Below are 25,180 nucleotides of genomic sequence, written 5' to 3'. Positions count from 1 at the left end.
TAATAAAGCTCTAGAAATATTGTTAGACTTGTTTCTAATTTGTTCTCCCGTTTAGACAGCCCGCCCATGTTCATATAAAATTTATAGATATAATAAACATGACACTAGGTCATACCACTCAGTCTGGACAGTAAGCAAGTCTTATGCAAAGAAATTCAGAATTCTCAAGAGGCGCGAAGTTAGAGCACCCGTATAGGGCCGTGTAAATACACGTAAGCATGTGTGTGTGTGTGTAACGATTTTACGTCCACGCAAGCCACTTTCATTCAGCTTTTCTCAATAGTTTTTGTTTTATATATTGCTGAATAGGTCATTTCATTGCCATTTTGATAGATTCTGAATGAACAGAAAACATAGATTATCATGACAAAATGAACAGGATAAAAATTTCTGGATTTTATAATGAATTTCCTACCCCAGTCTAGTTTTTGCTTCAAACAATATAGGATTTTATAAATAATCTGATCTACTATTATTAGAAAAAAAATCTAGATTAAATTTCCTACCGAATGGTATATAAATAAAAGTCTAGAAGCTAAATATCTATTCATAAAATCGTTTTGAAGAACGGCTCCAAACGCGAGCAATTTCTGTTGATCATCATTTTCGTGGGGTTGTTTCTGCATGAATATATCAAAATATTACTATAAAGGCAAGTATATTTTGGTTTTATTTTATAAAGAACATATAATGTTTATTACAAAAACATAAAAGTTAGTAAATAAAACAAGTAATTATTATTGAAAATCATCATTTATTCTAAAATATACATATTTTTACACTTATTGTGGAAAGAAAAGTCTGTGTGAAATAAAATAAAAGTACAAAATGAATAATTTATACATGGTCTTATAGCTTGTTTCAAATCACCATAGTTATAAGCATTTTATTACTACACGTAAAATAATACGCACGGGGAAAACGCTGCGCGAACGCCGACCGCTTGCCGATCTAAGGTGTACATCGAGCGGCGGAGCGCGCCGATCCGGAAAGGATATTCTTGTCTGAAAATATCTTTTGGTTTGAACTGATAGCCTCACCGCCAATATAAAAATAAAAAATAGGATACAGTTTGTCAGAAGTGAGGGATATTACTATACTACTAGTCAATTTCCTAATATGCAATTATTGGGGTTGAACAGGTTATCATCTGTAAAGTAGATCCTGTTGATGGAGCCATAACTTGAGAGTTGAACAAGACATACCAAGACTTACGAACCATACGTCACTTGAACGCTTGGCTCAGTGGAAGAACGTTCGGATGGAATCGGAGAGGTCGCGGGTTCGTGCCCGCATCGTTCATAAATTTTGTTTACAAATTTAATTTAATTAATCCCAGAAGTGAGGTAATTATATCACTTTAAAAATAACAAATTGTTAAAATTCACAATCATAAAAAACCCGAAAATCGCTATTCCATTATACAATTACAAATACAATATACAATTTGTATAAGAAAATGATCTCGAATGATTATATTCTATAAATTATATTCTAAAAGTAATATTCTATAAATAATTATCAAATTCGCTTCAGTAAATTTTCCAGTAGAGCCGCGAAGGGGCCGTGGAAGTCCAATTTGTAGCTCAAAGAAGCTGGGTGTCTCGGTAGGAGACCCGAACATCGGACCGTATAAAACGGGCACTTCAATTTTTTTTTACAATAATATAGAAATGTTAAACTTGTATTTCTATGTTACTTATTATTTTTTTAATATTTTGTTTCTTACTTCAGCTACCTTAAAAGTTAAACGTATTGTATCAGTTTATAGAGATTGGCGATAATGATGCTGGAAATAAAGATGGTGAAAGAGTCGTTGAAATTATGGAAGTTGACTTTTTTTTCTCTGGAGAGATAAAGTGTCTCCTGTGATTCCCCTGGTGTTGCACGATAACATTTGTCCTCCTTTTCTATAAAAAAGATTAGAAAATTGTGATAATGATTTAAACTGAAATAAAGCATTTCTTTTTGTCAATTTTTAATGTTTTTATATTATTCTGCCTCTTTTTATATAATTCCATCCCATAAAATTGTTGTTCCACTCTTATTATTGTATCATAATGTACAGACTGATAATATGTACGTGAATGGTACCGTCTCTCTATCTCGCTCTTACACACGCTATGCGTTGACTCTTTTCCATTGACTATAAATTTACATCAGCTTATTTCATACAAGCCTACAATTTAAAAACTTCAATGTATTATTCCTTTTCTTTTTTTTTATATATAAGCTCATAATCTCCTATAGGAGATAATGAGCTGTGTGTACGTAGAGTTCAGCTTTTACAATAATCAATTTAGATGAATAATCAAATTAGCTATAGCACGTTCCTTGTGATGGAAGCAAATATAACCGATAAACTATGGTGTTCGGTTGCTACAGTTGCCAATGGAGATTTTAAAAATTTAAGTTCATAATGCATCTCTTCGAAGTGAAATGGCAGTCGGCAGGGCACATAGCTCCACGGACTGATGGCCCGTGGGGCAGAAGAGTCCTCGAATGGCGACCACGTATGCAGTGTTGGTAAGCCAACCACAAAATGTACCGATGAGGTTGTCAAGATCGCCGGAATACGTTGGATGATGTCAGCGCAGGATCGCCGATCGTCGTGGAGATGTAAGTGGTTAGTGGTACTTTAATATAATATTCTATAAATATGTTTATGCCTAGTAGCTCAAAATAAAGTCTGGGTTATTGGATATAAGTAAATCCAATTTTATGACAAACACTTATAATATGTAGGTGAAACCGCGTGGGATAATTACTATCCAATATTCGAGTAAAATTAAACAACTCGACTTTGATAAAAATTTATTAACGTACTTAGATGCTACGTCAGGTTTACAAATTTGATTTGCAGCCACTGCTTAACGTAAATGCCAATTATGTTTACCAGCATCCAGGTAAAAGTAAACTCTTCATTGTCATTAATTTTAAATTCATTATATAATTACAAATGGTATTTACAATAACACACATTTACTAAATGGTCTTTAAATATATTGACTGTATGATTTTACTATAAATATTTTTATAACTAATTAGATTACTTATAAAATATGTACACCCTGTAACTATAAACGAAGAAAGTTTGCAATAATACCATCCCAATCAAACGTAAGATTTATTATTGATCTTTTGGGGCAGTTTCAAATAGACAAGTCTGGTCAGGTCAATAATTATAGATATAGGAATTATATTTGTAATACAAATTTTACTACAAGTACATCCATTGTGATCAGTAGGGGGCGAAGTAATTACCAGCCTAGCGAAACTCTCTAAGAGAAAAGCGATTAATTCGATTGTATGAAACGTGCGGCCATTGATAGATTGACAGATGACGGCTATAATCTTGCAAAAACGGAGATAGTCAAAATCCAATACGTTTAAAGCAACTGTTCGCTTTCAATAAAGCATTGTCAGCTAGCTAATAACCTCGATCCACAAGGACTCGTTCTACATGATGTTCCTAAAACTACTAAACGTAACAAAAGTTGTGTATGTAATTGTGTTCGTGTTTATAATAAGTTACCGAGTAGCATTAAAAATTTAAATTCTAGATTATTTAAGAATAAGCTAATAGTTGGCTAATGCTTATAATTTTTATAGTGTTAAGGAATTCATGGATAAGAAATTCTGATATTAATTATTGTATCAACTTAAATATTTGCATGCTAGGAATAGCTAGCAAAACATATAAGCTCATTAATATAATATTTTAACACCATTGTATACTGTTTTTTGCAAATAAATATAATATTATTATACAAAAAAAAATTGCCGGATTCGTCGCCATACTGTAATTACTACTATTTCATACTTATGTCAAATCACTGCACGTTACATATTAAACTAAATTTAAATTTTTACGCAGTCCCGCCTATTTAGTATTTACATCCTCTTTGTAATTACAAAATGTCAAAATGTATGAAATTTGACGTTAGCTGTGCAAATTAAAAAAGGGAACATAATGTCAATATGTCAAGTAAGTCAATGTCAAGATGTCAATCAATGACATAATTTTTTGTAATTATTAATGTTGAGGTTTACTTTAGTCAAAACATTTTTCATTACAATATTAAGGCACTTGCGTTCATGCCAATAGAGTTAGACTTTAATAAAAACATTTCTATACAATGCATTAATACTCAAAAAAACTGACTCGGGCTACGTATAGACCCTTGTCCGTCAATAAACATCTTTATAAATAAATATTAATCAAAAACATCACATTCGTTTTGTATCATAAATGATATTACAAACCTATATTGTTATTTTACTACCGTTAGTAATATAACACTACAAATATCTAACACAACACTTCAATGAGTCCTTATAATTTCTTTGATACTTTGCATAACTCCTGTCACTAAAACAAAAAATCCAAACACGATGAGAAATATGTCCTTATAAATAATATAATTGAATTTTCCTAGACCTCTTTCCCATCTAAAAATCAGGTGTATGATTGATGGCGCGATCAGGCCAAGAAATGAATAGAAGAAGGCTCCTTCTAGACCGATGACTTGCTCTAGTCGTGGGAACAAAGCCGCTGCAGCAACTGTAACAAAAGATTGAGACACGTTTTTCAAAATAAATTGAAAGTGCATAGGCCGTTCAGTAAAAGAGTAAAATTTTTATTTTATTTTATAATATTTATTCAAATGGGCTTAAACTAAGCGCTTTTGAAACGTCACTATAAAATATTAAATTTAAATTACTGCATCATACATTGTATGCATCTTACAATAATGACACTTAATATTATAAGGTATGTATCAATCTTTAGGAATAAAACAACTGCCCAAAACCAAATCTAAAATAAATTTAGTTAAGCGCCGTGTAATATGAATATGTATCAATTGAGTTAAATATTTTATGAGTTTTATTTAAATACAGTACAAGCACATACAAGTCTACCAAATTTCATTTAAAAAATGTTGCGCATACATATTTTCTACGGAGAAAACATAATTATGTACAATTGTGTTTCGGCGCAGGTTAAGTTTTAAGTAATTCAATAAAAATTGACTTATTATAAAATCTGACTTATGAAGATACGTAGAAAAAATAAACAGCATTATTTGAGGATAGGTTAAGTTTCTGAAGAATGAATGAAGTTAAGATAGCTGAAGCATACAACTCGAAAAACAGACGTGGTTAAATATTATAAGGTCGTGTCCACATACAATATTACATACATACGTTTAAGGCCGCTCCGGTGATTCCTTTGGTGTTACAAGAGAACGTGGGCGGCGGTGATCCCTTAACATCAGGTAACCTGTACGTTCGTTTGTTTTTCCATAAAAAAAATATATCTGGCGAAAAATCTCCCTGAAAACAACGCCGTCTCTATCCACTCTATAGTGTCGAAAGAGCGCCATCTAGTGAAAGTTACAGGAAAACATAGACGCCATACAAATCGTAGTTACATAGGTAAAAAATTTCAAACTTGGCACACAGAACGTTGACGAAAAGAGGTAGATAATGTTTATTTAGTAATTAAACTTGGGTTTTCAGTGATTGAACTGAACGTGGGTCATTTTAACCCATTCCCCATCCTACACTAGAGTCGTCTTGATACAAGTTTCAACCTGCACTAAAGACCTGAATGCCGGTGTATACGACATCTCCAGTACTAATGTCCGTATAGAAATGTTGGGTTATAAAATACTTAAAACAATATTAAATTTATTAAATAAATTCTTACCAGTAAGTATAGCAAAAATAGCTCTCATAACAGCTTGAGCGTGGTTGTGATACCTTTGCGTTACTTTTTCTCTAATATTTCGCCACACGATCTCCATAGGAACATAAAATTGCAAGATGTATGTGAAGAATATGGCAAGTGTAATGAATACTTTCGCCATAAGCGCAGGTCTGCAAAAAAGGGTTAACAATATTATGTTATGTAAATATTATTTATAACTCTTCCTTATTTGGATAACAGGCGATCAGACTAACAAAACAAAAATGACCCTTTAAATAGATCGCGCTTCAATATACCTTCTCGGATGAATGTTACCTATTAATTTAATAAATAACACTACGAAGCAACACGTCAAACAATAATAAAAATGTCACTTTTACACAAAAACCATTTACCAACAAAACCAACCACAGACAGCTACAATTACACGCGTTTTAATTCTTTATAAGGTGTTTTCTATTTTCCCTGTCATGTAGTGTACTTGGCTGTTTGGTTTGCCTTATGGTTATGAATATCATAAGTCTTTCAAAAGCTTTCTTTCTTTTATATTTACCACTTCAGAAAAGGTGGAGCTTTAATGAGAAGAAGTGGCAAGAAACTCATTGCCATTCTTTTAAATCAAAATGCTAACGAATGTTAGGAATGTTTCATAATATGTACACAAGGCTTAATAAAGTTCACACGTATTACCTCCATTCACTAATGTTACAGTGTGTTAAGATATTACGAATTCACGACTGTTGTTGTACAATTTTAGCGGCCATACTGATTTACAGCTTCATCGTTTTACAAAAATCATTTCAATTACAATATATGTAAATTGATGCAACAAAAATACTCAAACGTCTTATATATAAAAATACTCCGAAACGGCTAAACCAATTTGTTTGAAAAATTGTGTGTATATCGGGTAGGTCTGCGAATCGGCCAACATCTATTTTCCATACCCCTAAATGATAAGGGTCAAACCCCTAAATATGTTTTTTTTATTTTTTTTGACATTTTTTTTTATTTTTATATATGTATCAGCATTAAAATACATACAAATTCAAATTTACATCCGTCTACGTATATTTTAACTTAACTAAATTAAATAACATTTTAATATCTGCATAATTATCGAAAGAATAAATATATATATATATATTATTATGGATTACTTATTCATAAAATAAAAAAAAAAATGTAATAAAAACCAGTGTTAGGTTTAAATTCGAACCCACGCTCCCTCTAGGCGACCAGAGCTTAAATCTGGCGCCTTCAACTATTCGGGCAACCTAACATGAAAGCAATAGTTGAAATTATTGATTCAACTTCACCCCTTTCCCGCGGCCTGCTGTAATGCGACATGCAATAGATGGACGAAAAAATTTGAGGCAACTTAATAAAAGTTTCCTTATAATAGTTTTTATTTAAATGGCAGGTATTTTAGAGTTTGCAATCTGGGTTTGTTGTTATAGTGACAATAGTAGTAGATATACTCTGCCAAATTTCAGCTGTGAGAGAGCCCGTTGACAGACAGACGGACGGATCCTCTGACGTTACCTATTGTTTTAATAATTTACAAATATTCTTACATTTCCTGCGTTGGTAGATTTAAAGTTATGCTTCCAGCAGCGTCATTGCCATATTTCAGGTAGCCCAGAATTCCCATGACCATGTACAATAATACCACGATAGACATGGTGATATTCAGAACGCCAGGACACCCCAGGAAGTGCTGCGGCTTAGCCATCGTATTCTCTACTGGGAGCACCACTCCGATACCTTCCATAGCAAAAATAACTGTTCTGTAAAAATAAAAGTTGGCAAATTTAGTTCCTGAATTTGATAAACTATTGGACCCTATTAAATACTTTTATACTGAGTTGAATAGATAAATTTACAATACAAGTCAAATGAGATTTAAAATTTTGACTAAATCAATACAAAGTCAACATCACGAAAAATTTCCGTAGGTACCTACTAATTAAATAAAAAAAATAAACGATGTGCATCTCAGTATATCAATTCATCACACCACTACTAGGACACCCTATATCACTGGACTTAACAAGCACATTAACGAAATCACAAGACTGGTAGGAATAAACAGGACAAAAACAATATTGTGTCTTTTTTCATTACCTGCACTAGTTAAAGGTTCCCAGTTAACTACTCTGTGTGTATAAATAGAATATTGGTCATTTACCTTTTACTCCCATTCGTTGTTCTTTCTGTACTTCCAGTTCGCGGAAACAAGTCTGTTTATTTTTATTACATTTAACTTACTTAAATTATGGCATATGTTAGGCGTGAAAATTACTCACTGTTTCAATAGCTGTTGTCTTTGATACGTCGAGACTATAGTTATGTATTTTTGGTTTGGGCGTATGGGATCTATGAAAGAGAATTGGCACCAGCAAGAGAGAGATGTGAAGAAATTTACAAACCAAATAAGCATATTTATATTTCACCACTAAAGTATTTAATTTTTTGGATTTAACCACATTTAAAATTTGACAAAACCTGTCAAAAATTTATGTTGATGTCCGCTTACACCAAATACATATACCAAAAAGATACCCTAGAAAAGATATCTAAGTCTAAAAGACAAATTTAATTTAATTCAAGGAACCTAACATTTAAATAAGCAGTTTAACTTATTATTTTATGTGAATAAAAATATTATATTTGAGTATTAGTTTCTCTCATTAAAGGTTATCTTAACTTATTAACACCAAATCTAAAACTTATAGGAACCCGCTTTTTCACCTGGGTTAAAAAAAATACCTAAATGCTACTCTACTGATGTCACTGTCCAAATCGGGATCTAAATTCAAATACGCAGCTGAAACTGAAATAGTGTTAACATTGCTGCCTATTGCCTGCCTACCAATAATATTTTAAGCAACTTGAATAAACGCAGAAATGTATAGGCATAGCAGTCGAAGCCTATATGGTGTCATTTGTGGCATGTGCCACATTTTGGCTTTGATTTTGTATGAGGTGCTTTGTGCCTTCCTTAGTGAAATTCTTACTATCATAAGTATATTTTTTGAAATAAGCTGGCTCTAACTATTATTATATTCTTCTAGAATTCGTTAAAAATTTTAGTTTGATGTGGTCTCAATTAAAATTTGTTTATAACTAAGGCATTGAATATAAATAGAATCATTATAGAGGTACCTAAAGACAATAGGTATCTTAGGAATCTGAAAACTCACCCAATAAATAACGGCAACCTGTCGATTCCAACTGAAGTTGGCTTACTGTCGAAATCGGGGAACTCATCGCAAATATAATAGATGCATATTAGGAAGGTCAGAACCAACAGAATGTTCGCGAAGCCAGAAAACGGAGCTATATACTTGAGATTCTTTATCTGAGTGAATATTAGAATGGGAACCAGGAACATCAGGCAGTACATGGTATTGTTAATTTCATTGTCTTTGCTGTAGAAGTCTACTATCTGAAACATAGAGAAAAAATGTATAGGATATGAGTGGGTGTTGAATTTATAGTATAGTAGTAAATCGCATTATTAAATTCATTGAATTCACATGAAATACACTGCACTTTAGTGGCTATACGGAAGGAAACGTAAAAATTATGGATCTACAAATTACAAAGTATTGTTGATAACTTTGTTATAAAATAAATCTACTCTGATTTGTTGAAGTATTTTTTTTATTACGGTAAGGGACGAGACGAGCAGGACGTTCAGCTGATGGTAATTGAGACGACGTTGCCATTACAATGCAGTGCCGATCAGGATTCTTGAAAAAACCAAAAATTCTGATCGGTGTTGAGACATAAGATGTGAAGTCGAATTTCTCCAGTAATTTCACTAGTTACGGCAAAGTTCTGAAGAACAATGCTTACACATTACTGCTTCATGGCAGAATTGGGCGCAGATGTCGTACCCATAATCTAGCCGACATTCAGTACAAAGAAGCCTCCCACTTGTTTCCCGCGATGAAAGAAAAACGATGCAATTATCTTTTATAATAACATAGTTACGAAAGAACTATAACGAATTAAAAAAAGTGATTGACTGATAAAAAAAACTTAAATAACTATTTATTATTCTAAGTCTTTTTGCCACAGCCCTTAATCATTCTGCCGCGGATAGTTTTCTCGTAATTCAATTTAATTCTAATTTAGATCTACATAAGAAAGTCATCAAAATAACCTCTATATATACTTTCAAGTAATTAAACTTGGCAAAAATACAAGGCACTGTGTGCGATTTGTTCGTATTAAATGGACTGTATTTACAATGTGATTAAAGGAATTAAAATATATGTGTAACATTGAACTAGGAAGTATATTTATTCGTCTAGACTGGACGCTATTTCTATCGCTACGAGCGCCGTTCCGTATTTATATCAATCAATCATCTGCTGTTACCTGCTGCACAGAATCCACGAGTAGGATGACATAGACAGCACAGGCGCCAAGAATTGTGAGTGCCATAGCCCAGTCTATAAATATCCTGTAACAACACAAAGTCAGTCACAACTCACAGCTTCTAAACACATGTTATAAATAGCATGCTACATAATGTAAACTGTATTTGAATGATTTCTTATAATAATAATAATAATCTATCTATATATATAAAAATGAATTGCTGTTCGTTAGTCCCGCTAAAACTCGAGAACGGCTGGACCGATTTGGCCAATTTAGGTCTTGAATTATTTGTGGAAGTCCAGGGAAGGTTTAAAAGGTGAATAAATAGGAAAATGCTGCTAAATTAAATAAAAACGACATATTTGTTTTTCCTTTGATGTGTCCATACATAATTTCTATGAGAGAATTTATTGATACACGGTTTGACAGTTCTGCTGTGAAACAATTTCATTACGACAGCAGGGTGCATGTTTTACGAAGTAATTTTTGATGTTATGATATATTATTGACAAATTCATATAAAAACATTATTTTATTTATTATATACAGAACGTCTGTCGGGTCAGCTAATCTAATATATAAAATTCTCATGTCGCGGTGTTTGGTGTTAAACTCCTTCGAAACGGCTTGACCGATTCTCATGAAATTTTGAAGACTGAGAATTCAAATTCAATTCAAATTCAAATATTTTTATTCGAAATAGGATGTGAAATCACTTATTGAAAGTCAAAAAAACTACCACCCATTCCAAAGTGAATGCCTCAGGCCTGAGAAGAATGGGCGCAACAAACTCAGCGGGCTGTTTTTTTTTTCATCAAAAATATGTTTTACAATTAAAGTAACATTGTACAATTAAACTTATTATTTAATAGCCTGAGGGCGGTCGCTCCATTCCCAATCTGTGGTATCATTAAGAAAGTCATTTATGTTATAGTAACCTTTACCACACAAACGTTTTTTAACAATTCTTTTGAATAACGTAACACCTTTGTTTTGAACCTTTTCTGGGATCTTGTTGTAAAAGCATATACATCGCCCCACAAAAGACTTACTAACTCGACTTAGCCGAGTAGTAGGCATCATCAGTTTATGTCTGTTCCTGGTGTTAACATTATGGTTATGACAGTTTCTGGCAAATTCACTTATGTGCCTATGAACATACATTACATTATCAAGAATATATTGAGAAGCAACAGTCAAGATGTTAATTTCTTTGAATTTTGCTCTCAATGATTCCCTAGGACCTAGGTTATAAATAGCGCGAATAGCCCTCTTCTGCAGCACAAATATTGTATTAATATCGGCAGCGTTGCCCCATAGCAATATACCAATCAAGAATCGGACAACATCTATTTTTATCTCTCTAAATATTAAGGGTGGTCCACGCCAATTTTTTTTTTTAATTTTTTTGACATTTTTTTTAAACTTGTTGATTATGAGTCAGCATTATATATTTCAATACATACTTCTTCAAATTTTCACCCATCTACGATCAACGGTTACTTTTGTATCGCGATTTTAATATCGGCAATACAACGTTTGCTGGGTCAGCTAGTTATATTATAATAACGAGCTTAAATGTTTTTCTAGCACTATTCCTAGCATGCAAATATTTTACTTAATATAATAATGAATATCAGAACTTCTTATCCATGAATTCCTTAACACTATAAAAATTATAAGCATTGAGTCAAATATATACCTTTTCTTAAATAATCTAGAATTTAAATTTTTAATGCTAATCGGTAACTTATTATAAACACAAACACAATTACACATACAACTTTTATTATATTTAGTAATTTTGGGAACATGTAGAACGAGTCTTTGTGGATCGCGTCGGTTCCGCGGATTTCGATTTAAACAATGCTTTATTTTTTTTAACAAACATACATATCTCGAAAATATTAAGCGACGGCAAAGGTAACAATCCTAGTTTTTTAAATATGGGTTGACAGGATTGCTCAAGATGCATCCCGTACATTGCCTTAATACACTTTTTATGAGTAATATACTGGTTACATGTTCTGTGTTTGTACACAGAGTATATATCCAGAACGTCTCTCAAGGTAGGGATTGTCAGAGATTTCAAATATATTCCGAGGGCTTGCGATGCCGAAATTCTAATATTATGAGCTTAACAATTTAATATTTTTTAAAGTGATAAATCCTGTATGTCTTGTTCAACTCTCAGAGTACTAGTTTTATCAACGATACGTCACTCGAACGGTTCGCTCAGTGCGAAGAAACGCGAGAGGTGTGGCGGGTTCGAGTCCCGCATCGTCCATAAATTTTATTTGTGTAATTATGAGCTTAGATAATATATACATCTAGATAGTGTCTCTTGCTGTTAGAGAACCGATGAGAACAGGCCAGGAATAATACTTTAGTGTGCGTGACAAGCTACGTCTTACACTCGCGATTTGTATGACACTTTGTGTTAGTGTGCGTGCATTGCTTAAAATAGAGGTTACTTCTTAACTCAATTCTATTCATCTAGATGTATGAATGATCTAATATAATGAGTAGGTATAATATAGCTGGGACGTCAGAAAAAGCTTATCTCATTTTGATAACATTGTATGTTTTGATTTATCACATACATACTCCTCTTCCATAAAAACACATATACATCATAAATCATATATCTACATCATACCTTTGTTTAAGGGATCTATACTTTTGAGTGAATCTGTCAAGGTACTTCTTACTGGAGGCCAGTCATACCACTGGTTTGTTATTTAATTGTATGGTGGTGGTTTTTCAGCAACACATTTTTATTTTATTCCTTATATTTTTTTTAAAGAACCCCAGGGAGTGCAGTCGTTGATGAAAGTTAGTAATAAAATAAATTTCAGTCAGCTTATAAGATAAAAATAATAATAAAGGCTTAGACGGACTATAAATACTTTATTTTTAATTGCCCACTTGTAGATTGTCGTACGCGGTAGATAACGAATTAATTACACTGCATGTTGATACATTCAACCTACGTGATTTAAATTTACTAATATTACGTGGGTACTGGTACACCAGTACCCACTAGATGGCTAGATTATGGGTACCAAAACACCGGGTATTTCTGCCGTGAAACACTTTCTGTCTGAAGGGCGCCGTAGCTAGTGAAATTACTCGGCAAATGAGACTTCAACATCGTATGTCATCGTAGGTGACGAGCGCAATTGTAATGCCGCTCAGAATTATTGGGTTTCTCAAGAATTTTGAGCGGTTCTGTATTGTAATGGGCAGGGCGTATCGATTGCTATCAGCTGAACGTCTCGTCCCTTACTGTCATAAAAAAAAATATGTTAAGACTACATTTTACTCGCAACATTGTTCGAAAGATGAACGTGCAAACCGTGATTCCGTCAACATTGATCTTAAAATATGTTTCGACCTTCTTTAATTTTACTCGCTTTTTTATGGAATAGGAGGACAAACGAGCGTACCTGGTGTTAAGTGACAATCACTTGCAACACCAGAGGAATTACGGGAGCGTTGCCGGCCTTTGAGGAAGGTGTATGTGCTTTTTTTTGAAGGTACCCATGTCGTTTCGTCCCGGAAACACTGCACAAGGAAGCTCATTCCACTGCTTTGTAGTACGTGGAAGAAAGCTCCCTGAAAACCGCACTGTGGACGAGAATTAGCTGAAAACTATAAACTTAAATATATTTAGAGTGTAAGGATTCTGAATTGTGGATTTAACTTCTAGAAATCTTATTCCACAGTTCAGATATCCATATATTCCAGATTAAGGTGTCCAGGACGATACGACACCGGGTATGTTCTAAAAGGCGCGTGCTTACCTTAAAGGCAGCGGTGATAACACACCTTCACATGATCCGCACGCTCATTTGAACTTCAATTCCTTAAAAAAGGATGGAGAAAATGAGGTTGATGTAAGGAAAGATATCTTATAACCAGCATATTGCGTTATGGGGTCTAACTACGGCTAAATCGAGTTAGTAAGTGTTTTGTGGGGCGATGTATGTCCTTTGGCAACAAGATCCCAGATAATGTACAAAACAAATGTATTACGAATTTCAAAAGAATTGTTAAAAAACGTTTGCGTGGTAAAGGTTACTATAACATAAATTACTTTATTAATACCACAGATTGGAACTAGAGCGACCGCCCTCAGGCTATAAAATAATAAATTTTATTGTACGATATTTAATTTTAATCACATTTTTATGAAGAAAAAGAAACCCGTTGAGTTTCAGTTCTGAGGCATACTTCTTCGAATGGGTAGTTTTTCATTCAATAAGTGATATCATATCCTTTAAATAAAAATAGCGGAATTGGAATTTGAAGTTGAATGTCCAAGGTCCAAAGAATGCAATACAAACATGCGATCAGCTGCAGTGGTAACAACCTGGCATGGAGTGATATAATGAACTCATAACCACAGCATGCGGTGGCAAAACGGATTGAAACCTTTATTCTGAATTACGAAGTAAGTCAACATATCGGTCGCGCTAACGCCTTACTTATGCTGGTACGATAAGGAAAACTGCCGACTAAAAATCATAAGGAAAAAAACTTATATATCAGGGTATTGCTCCCGACTATTTCCTTCTTCGAAAATATCGGACTGTTTTTTTTTAATTTGTTTATTGTTGTCAGATTTGTATATGAGCCTTCCGATTGCGGTCTGTGTGATAAAGCCGTTTGAAGCGCTGTTCGAAGTAATCTAGCCATTACAAAGAATACCAAGAAAAGCGACACGGCAGACACATAATAATTATTTTGATCTTATGTGGAAGGGAAAGACACTTCTGCGTCCTTTGTTGTTTGTCTACGTAGAAATCGTTTACGTCTCAGCGTATATTATTTCAATTTACTTTTTTTTATGGAATAGGAGGACAAACGAGCGTACGGGTCAACTGCTGTTAAGTAATCACCGCCGCCCACAACCTCTTGCAACATCAGAGGAATCACAGGAGCGTTGCCGGCCTTACTTTCTTGCTTGTGCGATTGGAATGAAACATACACTGGTTATTACCAAGGGAGATGTTTCCAAGACACTCGTACACTTTTTTTTATATAAGGGGACAAACGGACGAGATGCTCCCGGGTTGGGAGTAGTGAGGCAACATGGCATGAACAGGCCCATGAACATCCGCATCACCAGGGGGTCAAGAGGTGCGTTGGCGGCCTTTAAGGTCCCTTTTTCGAAGATCCCTAAGTCGTATTGGTTCGGGAAAACAGCAGTCGGTAAGATTCCACAAAGTGGCTGTGCGAGGCAAGAAATGTCTTGCAAAACGCGCGGTTGTGGAATGCCAGACGTCGACGTGGTGCGGGTGGTACTTTGCACGTAATGTGCAGTGGTGGAATCCGGCCGCTGGAATCAACCCGAGCAGGTCCTCTGAGCCACTTTTCTATTTAAGCACAACTCTTGTGATTATGTGGTGTTGCAGGAGAATGTTGGCGGCGGTGATCACCTTACATCGGGTGAGTACGCTCGTTTGTCTATAAAAATAGCCAATAATCGTTTAGATCATTGATCTGCACTGACGAACAAACAATAAGTAGATAAAATATAAACAATTTAAATACAACTCATATGTCGTGTGTTTTTTAATATAAATATTTTACAGACATGGCATGTTTACAATGATAACATAAGTATAAGTACCAAATAGCATACTAATTGAGTAGGAACTCATAAAGAGCACCGTATACTAAGTTGTTCACGTAATTATATGAGTGGGACAAACCTGCTCGCCTTCGAAAATTTCCGTAATGGTCTGGGCCCTGTTGCAAACACCGCCTCAACCGTCTCCGCGTACCCAAGCGAAGGTACTTTTGACACTCTCGAAACATCTTGCGATGTCTTTACCTGGAAATGGATTGGACTAATATAAAATTTGAAATCTCATGGATATGGGCGCGTTACGTAGTTTTGTGATGCGTTATGACTCATGTTATTATATCGTTGCTATGAGCAGATAATGTAGATAATTATTTTATGCAATGATATATTTATACAATGAAATCATTTCCGATATTGACATAATAGTAGGTATATCTAAATGATAATTTAATAGCACGTTATTAAATTAAGTATTCTTAATGGAAATGTCTATATATATCTCTTGATATCGTTTATTGGAAGTCAAAAACTACCCATTCCAATAAGTATGCCTCAGACCTGAAAAGAACGGGCGCAATAAACATAATTGTTGTTAAAGCGGCAATACTCGTACGTCAAAACAAACGCGCCGTCCGCGTCGCTCGGTTGCAACTTTAATACTGGCCAATTAAAAGTAAGGCTGAGATTTATAGAGCGTACTAAGACTTTGATCAGAATTTACTCACGTTAAACATAGCTTAGTGTAAACTTAGTATAATCTTTTATTTCGATTTTATAGTCATTATATATTTGAAATTATACTGGGCTTAAGACACTAAATGCCAGCTACCTTGAGTTCACGGCTGCCGGCCCGCCATCTATGTAACAAAGCCAATATTTTCAAAATTCTTGGGCGGAAAACAGTTTATATGCTTACAATTCTCGTTATTCACTACTAATCTGAATAAATGAACCTACACAAAAAGTACAAGCTATAAGAATAACTTTTCTGAGAGAAGTACCAAAAAAATGCGTCACGTCATGCCAAAAAACTTGTTTAACTTCAAAGAAATGTGTTAGTTCAAAAAGGCTCGGCAGTGTTAACTATAACCAACAGCAAGCATTAGCAACCTACAAATAAGACTCAAGGATATGTGTAACAGGATTAAGTAGTGTTCATAGCTCGAAATGCTATACTTTCACCATAAAACTTGTCTAAAAACACCATGTTTGCGTGTTTTCTGCTTAATCTTCGCCTTAAGCTAAGACAGTCGAATACAAAATTCAAGTTTTATCACCTAAGTTTAACGTGAGTAAAGACTGAGCAAAGACTAGGTCCGGTCTAAATAGATCTCAACCTTACTTTTAAGTGGCCATTATTAAACTGCACTGCACGTAATATAATATAAATATTTAGCTGTTTTATTGGCTTTACAGACGTCCAATTAGAAGTTCACAATCTGAGTTTATTAGTCTTTTAAATAACTGGACCGGTTTGTTAGACTTTAGTGACGTGCAAGTGACCTAATTGGGCTAGCTGCCAGAGAATGTATTACAACAGCTATTAGTATGACATAATAATATATCTAAAGCAAAAACAACTCCAAAGGTCATTTTATATTAAAAATTATTGAAGGTTAATTTGTAAGTATGTATTTGTTAAAAACTATTACTCACCAATAAGTACACGCAATGCGTACAAATGTATCCTAAAAATATCGTTCCAAATACTCCAACTAGAGACCCGGCATTCTTGAAAGCAGCTGGCATTGCTAGAATACCTGATCCTAAGGACGACTTGAGTAGATTGGCGAATGATCTTACATCTCTGAAAATATTGATAAATATGAATGCAAGAAAAAACATTTCTGAATTTAAGAAAAATTGTAATTTCAATTCATTCAATTTAAGAAGAAATAATAAACTGCACGTTGCATGTAATAAGTTAGCTAGGGTTAAACTCCCCCATACTCTTGGTATGCAATTGTATATTAAAATACCAGACAGTATACTTAGACTCACTAATTTAAGAAATATATACGCCTTCTTTGTAAAAGAAAGCTCACTATAGCATACTAGATTATATAGAATATAGTATTGCATAGTTCTTGTCTAGATGGTGTAGTGGTATGATTTAAAATATCACAAATCATCTCGTGCGGAGGTTCGACGACTTCCAGCCTCCCTAACAAGGCGGATTCCATAAAAGCTAGCACCCAAGACCGATGTGCTACGGCAGGTCATGAAGAAGACGGAGGAGTATAACCAGCCGTCTGTGGACTATGAGAAAGCCTTTGACTCGATCAAAATCTCGGCGGTGCTTCAGTCTCTCAAGAGAGGCCACATTGACTACCGATATATCGAAGAGTTGAAGTGTTTTTATGTAAAGCCACCATGTGAGTCCGTCTCCAAGATCAGATCTCGAAGCCTATCCAACTGCAGCGGAGAGTCAGACTAAGCAATGTCATATCGCCGAAGCTGTTCACCGTTGCGTTGGAAGATGACTTTAATATTCTTGACTGGAACAGTCTGTGTATCAATATCAACGGCGAATACATAACTCACTTTCGATTTGTAGACGATATCGTAATTATGGCTGAGACCATAGTGTTACGCTATCGTGCCACATAACAAAAATATGATTTGATTTTTATTTTAGGCTTTCTCGTACCATACTCTATCAACAAATTTAGAACAGCTTCCACAGCCATTTTGTGTATATGACTAATGAGTTAAACAAAAGGCCTTTTTTCAAAACAAAAAACTTTATTCAATTAAGCTTAAAATAAGCGCTTCTGAATTGTCACTATAAAAATATTTTTTAAATTACTAAATCTACCCTATGTTTGGAAAAAGTAGAGCTCATGAGAAGAACATACAAGAAACTCAGCAGCTACTCTTTTCAATCATTAGAGTAGGTATTTTACAATGGCTGTAATATACAAAACAAATTAGTTTTTAAGCTTTTGCAAGGTGCTGCATTCAATATATGAATCGTATTCAAAGTTATAGTCGTTTTAAATATTAAATATATCATAAAAAGTAATAATGAACAAATTGTATTAAAATATAAATTATCATAATATATTGGATGCTTAAGCATTTAGAGCTTGTATTTATTTTTTGTGTATACAATGATTAACTATATCTATGTTAGAAGTAATAATATATTCTTACGAGTTCGGGTGTTCCAATTTTCTGTTCTGGAAAAGGTCGTAGTCGCTTTCTTCCAAATTTCTATCTTTGCATTTTGTATTAATTGTGTCTATAGATATTGTGGATGGATACAGTCCATTTTCAGTAATCACCGCCCTGAAAACAAGGTTTTCTTAAATAATTTTGTCAAACTACCCTCATTTGGATATTACTGGAGATATCCAGTATATCCTATTATATCCTTTTCAACATACATAACAAGTTATCACTTGTTATAATAGGTGCAAAGGTAAAAGATATAGAGATGTGAATAGAGATGTATTTTATCAAATAAGCTCTGAAGCTGTGGAATGAGCTTCCTTCTGCGGTGTTTCCGGGATGATACGAAATGGGTACCTTAAAAAAAACACGTATACGAACACACCTTCCTTAAAGGCTGCTCCTGCGATTCCTCTGATGTTGCAAGAGAAACGAAAAGTACATATAAGGGCATACATTCAAAATAGATGGAAAAAATAATAAATCTCTATGGCTCTATCTAAACGTATAAAATAGTATCTAAGTCTTGTGTATTTCAAAGTTTTCTAGGCGATTGTATTATATTGTCATGTATTGATTATATCATTATTCATTATATTCTAATAAAGGGGCATAAAAGATTTTTTATGTTCGTGTCTATTAAAAGGGTTAGTGTAACTAAATCGACGCAATAATTATTTCACTAATATAAAGTTTATGTTTAATTATCTTACATAATAATGTTACATTACTTTTTAAATAACAAAGTAAGATAATAATCTTAAATTTCATTTTAATATAAAAACAAATCGAAATATTTTACAAATTTGTCATCAATAAGCTAATAAAGTCACAGTAAAAATACTGTAAAAAAAAATTATCAAGATGTTCAAAAAGACCTAAAAAGTAAGTAGGTACCCATGTGTAAGTTATTGAGTATTTTTGTTGCATCTCTTTACTAAATAATATGTACATACTATAATAAAAATAATTTGTAAAACCATGAAGTTGTAAATGTTGATTTAAATGAGTAGGAATGAGTTTCTTTGCACTTCTCTTCATTAAATCTCAAACTGTTCCGGAGTGGTAAATTGTAAAAAGTAAAAGACTTTTGACATCTATAAGTGTCATTTCCTTACGTTCTTACCGGAATGAATATAGTGGTTTTGCGATTCTAAATTGAATACATTTATCAGTTTTACTATAGCCAATAAATAAAACGATAAACTAATATGAGTGTATAGTTAATAATTTAATATAGCTTATTAGATATCGAGGAGAAACTCAAATGTGTTTAGTTCAAGTAACTGATGAACTATAATAATATACTATTACGCAGATCTTGCAAAACTCCTCAAGTGCAAGGTAAACAGGTAACTGAGTCTTAAAATAAACCGCTTTTGTATCGACTGACAACTTCGAGATTTTTAGTACTTAGTTACCATAGACTTAGCATGTTGAAGACCCGGCAGCCCGATAGTACTCAATGTTTGCGTTAGCTAGTGGTAATCAAGAAATATAATCAAAAATACTAACGGTTTTATTCATAATGACTTATCTGAACTTTAAAATATCGCCAATAGACGCTTGTTAAAAAATGGTATACATAATCGGATGTTAGAGCTAAAACGTTTATTATCTCTTCGATAAAGCTGAAGTGAAGTAGCTAGGACCCTTCTATAAAACTATTTTAAGCCAAAATAGCACTGATTTCTACTATATATCACTGAACTGACGGCTGTCAAAGTACTTTTGAGCTTGTTTGATATTCGCCATTTTGGCGCTGTTGGCCATTCTGCGGTACTAAAACTAGTGATGACAACTTCAGCAAACATCGATAGATGGTGGGAAACTATTTACAAAAAAAAATGTGTACGTTGATTCTTGAAGTATAAATAGCACGGAAAACGAACGAAATTAATTCAAAATGTAAAAATACTTCAGAGTATTGTACGTTCCTTCACAGCCATTTGTATTATACGATACGATTGGCTTCAAACAGGCATAAAAAAATTGCTGTCAAACATAGAACAGCCTGTCCAGTGGTATTTATACAGGTCAGCCAACCATTACCAACATACAGACTAGACTCGCCGTTCAACACTTTGATTTTTGATGTTTGAACTTATTTTGACATTGACTTTTGACAACTGACAAGCCATTGACATTGAAAAGTCATTAAATCAGCCATGTTTTATTTGTGCGAAATGGCAACAATAGTACTCTAGAGACGTATTAGATATGGAAGGTTTATTAAAATATTTCATATCACACGTTTTAACTTATATAATAATATACTAGTGGGAGGCTTCTTTGCACCGGAAGCCGGCTAGATTATGGGTACCACACCGGCGCCTATTTCTGCCGTGAAGCAGTGTAAAGTAATGTGTTAACATTACTGTGTTTCAGTCTGAAGGGCGGAGTAGCTAGTGAAATAACAGGGCAAATGAGACTTAACATCTTATGTCTCAAGGTGACGAGCGCAATTGTAGTGCCGCTCAGAATTTTTGGGCTTTTCAAGAATCCTGAGTGGCACTGCATTGTAATGGGCAGGACGTATCAATTACCATCAACTGAACTTATAAATGAATTAAATAAATATAAGTTTATACCTTCGATAAGCGTTTATTATGAATAAGGCGGTGGCTGACTGAATCAAAATCGGTTACAGTCACTATAGATTTGCTTTCTTTTTCTATCTTCCTGTATCTCCGTTGGAAAGTTCTTCTATCTCGCGCGCTCTGTCTATACGCTACTTAAATCTATGGTTCCTACGTACTTTTCAGAACATGTTTATTTAAAATTCAATTATTTGAAATTCTTATGAGTACCTATTATTTAAACAAAAAACGCTCTGCAACTTTATCAAGGCGTGCTTGATAATACGAAATACCTTTTTGTGTATCGATAAATAAAAACATTTAGAATAAATGTAATTTATATTATTGTGTAGGTATATTGAATGTTGCTCCGAATAATCGAGCTCCCTTAGTCGATTTGAGCAGTCTCTACCCGAACGAGCGGTACATAGCGAAGCGTGACAGTTCAGTCTCATTCAATACAAATAAGCAGTACCAGTCTTGGGCTCCTTCGCACAGGATGCCGGCTATATTATGGGTACCACACCGGCCCCTATTTCTGCCGTGAAGCAGTAATGTGTAAGCATTATTGTTTGGGTCTGAACTCTGAAGGGCGCCGTAGCTAGTAAAATTACTGGGAAGATGAAACTTAACATCTTATGTCTCAAGGTGACGAGCGCAATTGTAGTGCCGCTCATACTTTTTGGGTTTTTTAAGAATCAGTAAAGCAGGGCGTATCAATTACTATCAGTCCTGCTTGTCTTATCCCCTAATGTCATAAAAAAAAAAACTAATCGAAAATAATCGTAAAAAATCCTTCGCGTTATTGTTGACATATAAATCGATGTTTATTCATAATCGCCTAACTGGAATGTGAAAATAATTGCAGATGGCCTTCAACTAGCAGCACTTCGATACACATCTTATGTTCTATAAATTTGTGTATACGACATGTTTTTGTCTATTCTTAGGTTAATGTAGTTGACCGTTGTTGACAGTGACAGGGTGAAGATGTCTATTTATTTAATTAAATTGCGTTACATGCGACTTAGTTACTTAACAAAATTGTAGTACTAAATAATTATCACGTGCACCTCGTAAGGCATAGCAATGAACGACAGAGGTGCAGACATTCAAATATATTTTCTTTTAAGTATTCATTCATAGAACTTTTTCAAAGAGATTATGAATTTTTTTAATATTGGTTTCGGCTTTAATGTTTCCTTAAGTTTTAAAAGCCGATGTCTCCCAGCGGCACTCTCTCCGCAAGAGAAGGTCGCCTTCGATGAAGGCTTAGAGGGCACTTGCCCAAAGCCAACTTCAGGTGGTGTTTAGTGGGTAGGCACTTAGATTTTACGTGAGCATTCACCACCTCCCTCCCGTCGGTATCCCGGAGGGTAGCCCTTTCCCTTTGTCTAAAAAAAAAACGAGTTAGGGCGTTAGTCTGCCCAATTTCTGTTCAAATAATAGTTATTGTATTATTTGAAAGTTTCTTCTTAGAAGCTTAACAAATTGATCTATTTGATTTAAAAGTTAATTATTTGGATGTTAGGTTGTTTGTGAATTTTTAGTATGTAGTTCGTAAGTTTGTTATAAAAAAACCCCATTGGATCTTATTTCCTAGAATATACATATTTCAGAATCGGCTTTGTGCAAACATTGTTATTATTATCTTAAATGCTGCATATCATTTACTGGGCAATTTTGTTTTATGAGCACGCAATCAGTTTTATCAAAGTCAAATAGGATTATTAAAATCAGAGCAACCACGCCTCAGAAGTGTGGGAGATATAAAATCTTTGTTTTAATACCTTTGTAGTAAATGTAACATATTAAGAAAGTTATTAAGAGTTTTAAATAATGGGGACCTGTACTTATGACAATAGACTAGATTTTCCTTATCAAATTTTCTTCTCGACATTATTAGCAATGAGCATTTATTTATGTTAAAGAAAATCCATCGAGCCGCATTATATTAAAAATTTTGATTTGTAAATATATTATTAGTTAGGTACATATTACCTTGTTTTATATTCGCTAAAGCAGTAAGACAAACCAAATTATGCTGCCTATAACTATTAACCCATTATAAAATTTTAAAAAAGTAGTCTTTGCTTTTTAAATGACCAAGTTGTATGTATTCGTTTTATAACCTAACATAGCCTTTGAACTAATGTAATTGTCTTTTGCAATAAATTATAAGCAGATATAAATATTTTTATTATCATGTTGTTTGTCCGTTATGAACTCCTAAACTATTGAATCGGTTTTTTATGAAATTTCGCACACTGTGCGAAGGTGGACTTGAGAGGTAAGATAGTTTTACTTCGATTTGTGACCCTTCATTTTTATAATTTCATATTTTGTGTCACTATAAAAACGCATCAAATATTCTGTTTTAAATCTTATTTATTATATTTTAAATATTAATTATTTTACTGAGAAAATATCCAAAGTTTTTTCTGTTATTAAAGATCTCAACGAGAATCAAGATATTAAAATATACCTGCGCTGCCCGCCGTATGTTTTGATCTTGTGCAACAATGCTTCAAGAGATAACGACAACAAAATTGCGTTGACACGTCCCTCATATTATTATAACAATAACGGCTCCATTCATTGCGGTTACACACATTGACTTTTCTGCACAGACAAGGTCAAAATCGAGTGCATTGAATTACTATTTTCAATCGTTAAATAGCAACGACAACAATAAGATATGTTTTAAGACATGAATTTGATTGATTTTGTCAAAATAGTTGCCTTGAAATTTGATGTTAATAAAAAGCATTAGGCCCGCTATCCACCAAAGCGGAGAGGAGAGATGTATTTTGATAACCAATCAGATTTCGTTATTCCCACATCTCATCTCTGCTTGGTTTCGGTGGAAATTGGATCAAGCGGAGAGACGAAGAAGGTGAAGAGATGTCTTATTCTTCTATAGCGGCCGCGGCAGAGCTGGATAGGCGGGAATTTCGTAGATATCACTTGACTGATTTCGAGCTCTTACAGCTCACAACACTCCTATACGCAGCTTATATCTCCTCTCTGCATTAATGGAAATAACCTGACTTAAATAGCTTCGCGGCTTAACTCGTCTCCTCTCCGCTTTAGTGGATTTTTGTAACAAAATGCACTAAGACAGAAGTAGCGGTGCACGAAACTCTTAAAGCTTTCTTTTTTGTACGCTTCTTTTTAAGGTAATTATAACATATTTCAATGCTTTCTCGTCCCTTAGATTTTGGGTAACTTCTCTAAAAATGTTCTACTTTTATAATAATATTGCAGAATTCATCTCAACTCTCAAATTTTGCCCCAATAAGATAATATCGAGCTGGGGGAAAACTGATGAATGGCCTATGATGCTCGATGTACCATATTGTGGCGATTACAAATTGAAGTCCCTTTTATGTAGTATGTTGCGTGTGGCGTAGTACCAGAATCAGTGGGAGGCTCCTTTGCACAGGATGCCGGCTAGATTATGGGGACCACCACTGCGCCTATTTCTGCCGTGACGCAGTAAAGTGTACGCATTTTTTTTGAAGGTACCCATGTCGTATCGTCCCGGAAATCGTCCGGAAGTTCATTCCACAGCTTTGTAGTACGTGGAAGAAAGGTCCTTGAAAACCACAATGTAGAGGACCGCCACACATCTAGGTAGGGATGATACCCTAATATGTGGCATGTCAGATGAAACAGCTCTTCGGAACACTCCCCGTGATAAATGCGGTAGAAGACACACAA

General features: G+C 34.1%; 1 protein-coding gene across 1 annotated transcript in view; it reads right to left on the bottom strand.

The window, feature by feature from the left end:
- Positions 1-2,800: 2,800 nt before the first annotated feature.
- LOC126970640 (proton-coupled amino acid transporter-like protein pathetic) overlaps positions 2,801-25,180 on the bottom strand; it is a 30,820-nt gene continuing 8,440 nt past the window's right edge. Inside the window, exons 2-9 of the mRNA XM_050816718.1 lie at positions 18,861-18,995; positions 17,361-17,511; positions 15,829-15,950; positions 10,106-10,190; positions 8,920-9,164; positions 7,291-7,503; positions 5,714-5,883; positions 2,801-4,564 (exon numbers count right to left, since the gene is read on the bottom strand). Of these exons, the coding sequence (XP_050672675.1) occupies positions 4,326-4,564; positions 5,714-5,883; positions 7,291-7,503; positions 8,920-9,164; positions 10,106-10,190; positions 15,829-15,950; positions 17,361-17,511; positions 18,861-18,995 (1,360 nt within the window). The 3' untranslated portion in view covers positions 2,801-4,325. The remainder of the gene's footprint in view (positions 4,565-5,713; positions 5,884-7,290; positions 7,504-8,919; positions 9,165-10,105; positions 10,191-15,828; positions 15,951-17,360; positions 17,512-18,860; positions 18,996-25,180) is intronic.

This window comes from Leptidea sinapis, chromosome 21, assembly GCF_905404315.1.
Source record: "Leptidea sinapis chromosome 21, ilLepSina1.1, whole genome shotgun sequence".
NCBI lineage: Eukaryota > Metazoa > Arthropoda > Insecta > Lepidoptera > Pieridae > Leptidea > Leptidea sinapis.
The sequence above is the reverse complement of the archived record's forward strand: the minus strand, read 5'-3'. Positions and strand labels throughout refer to the sequence as shown.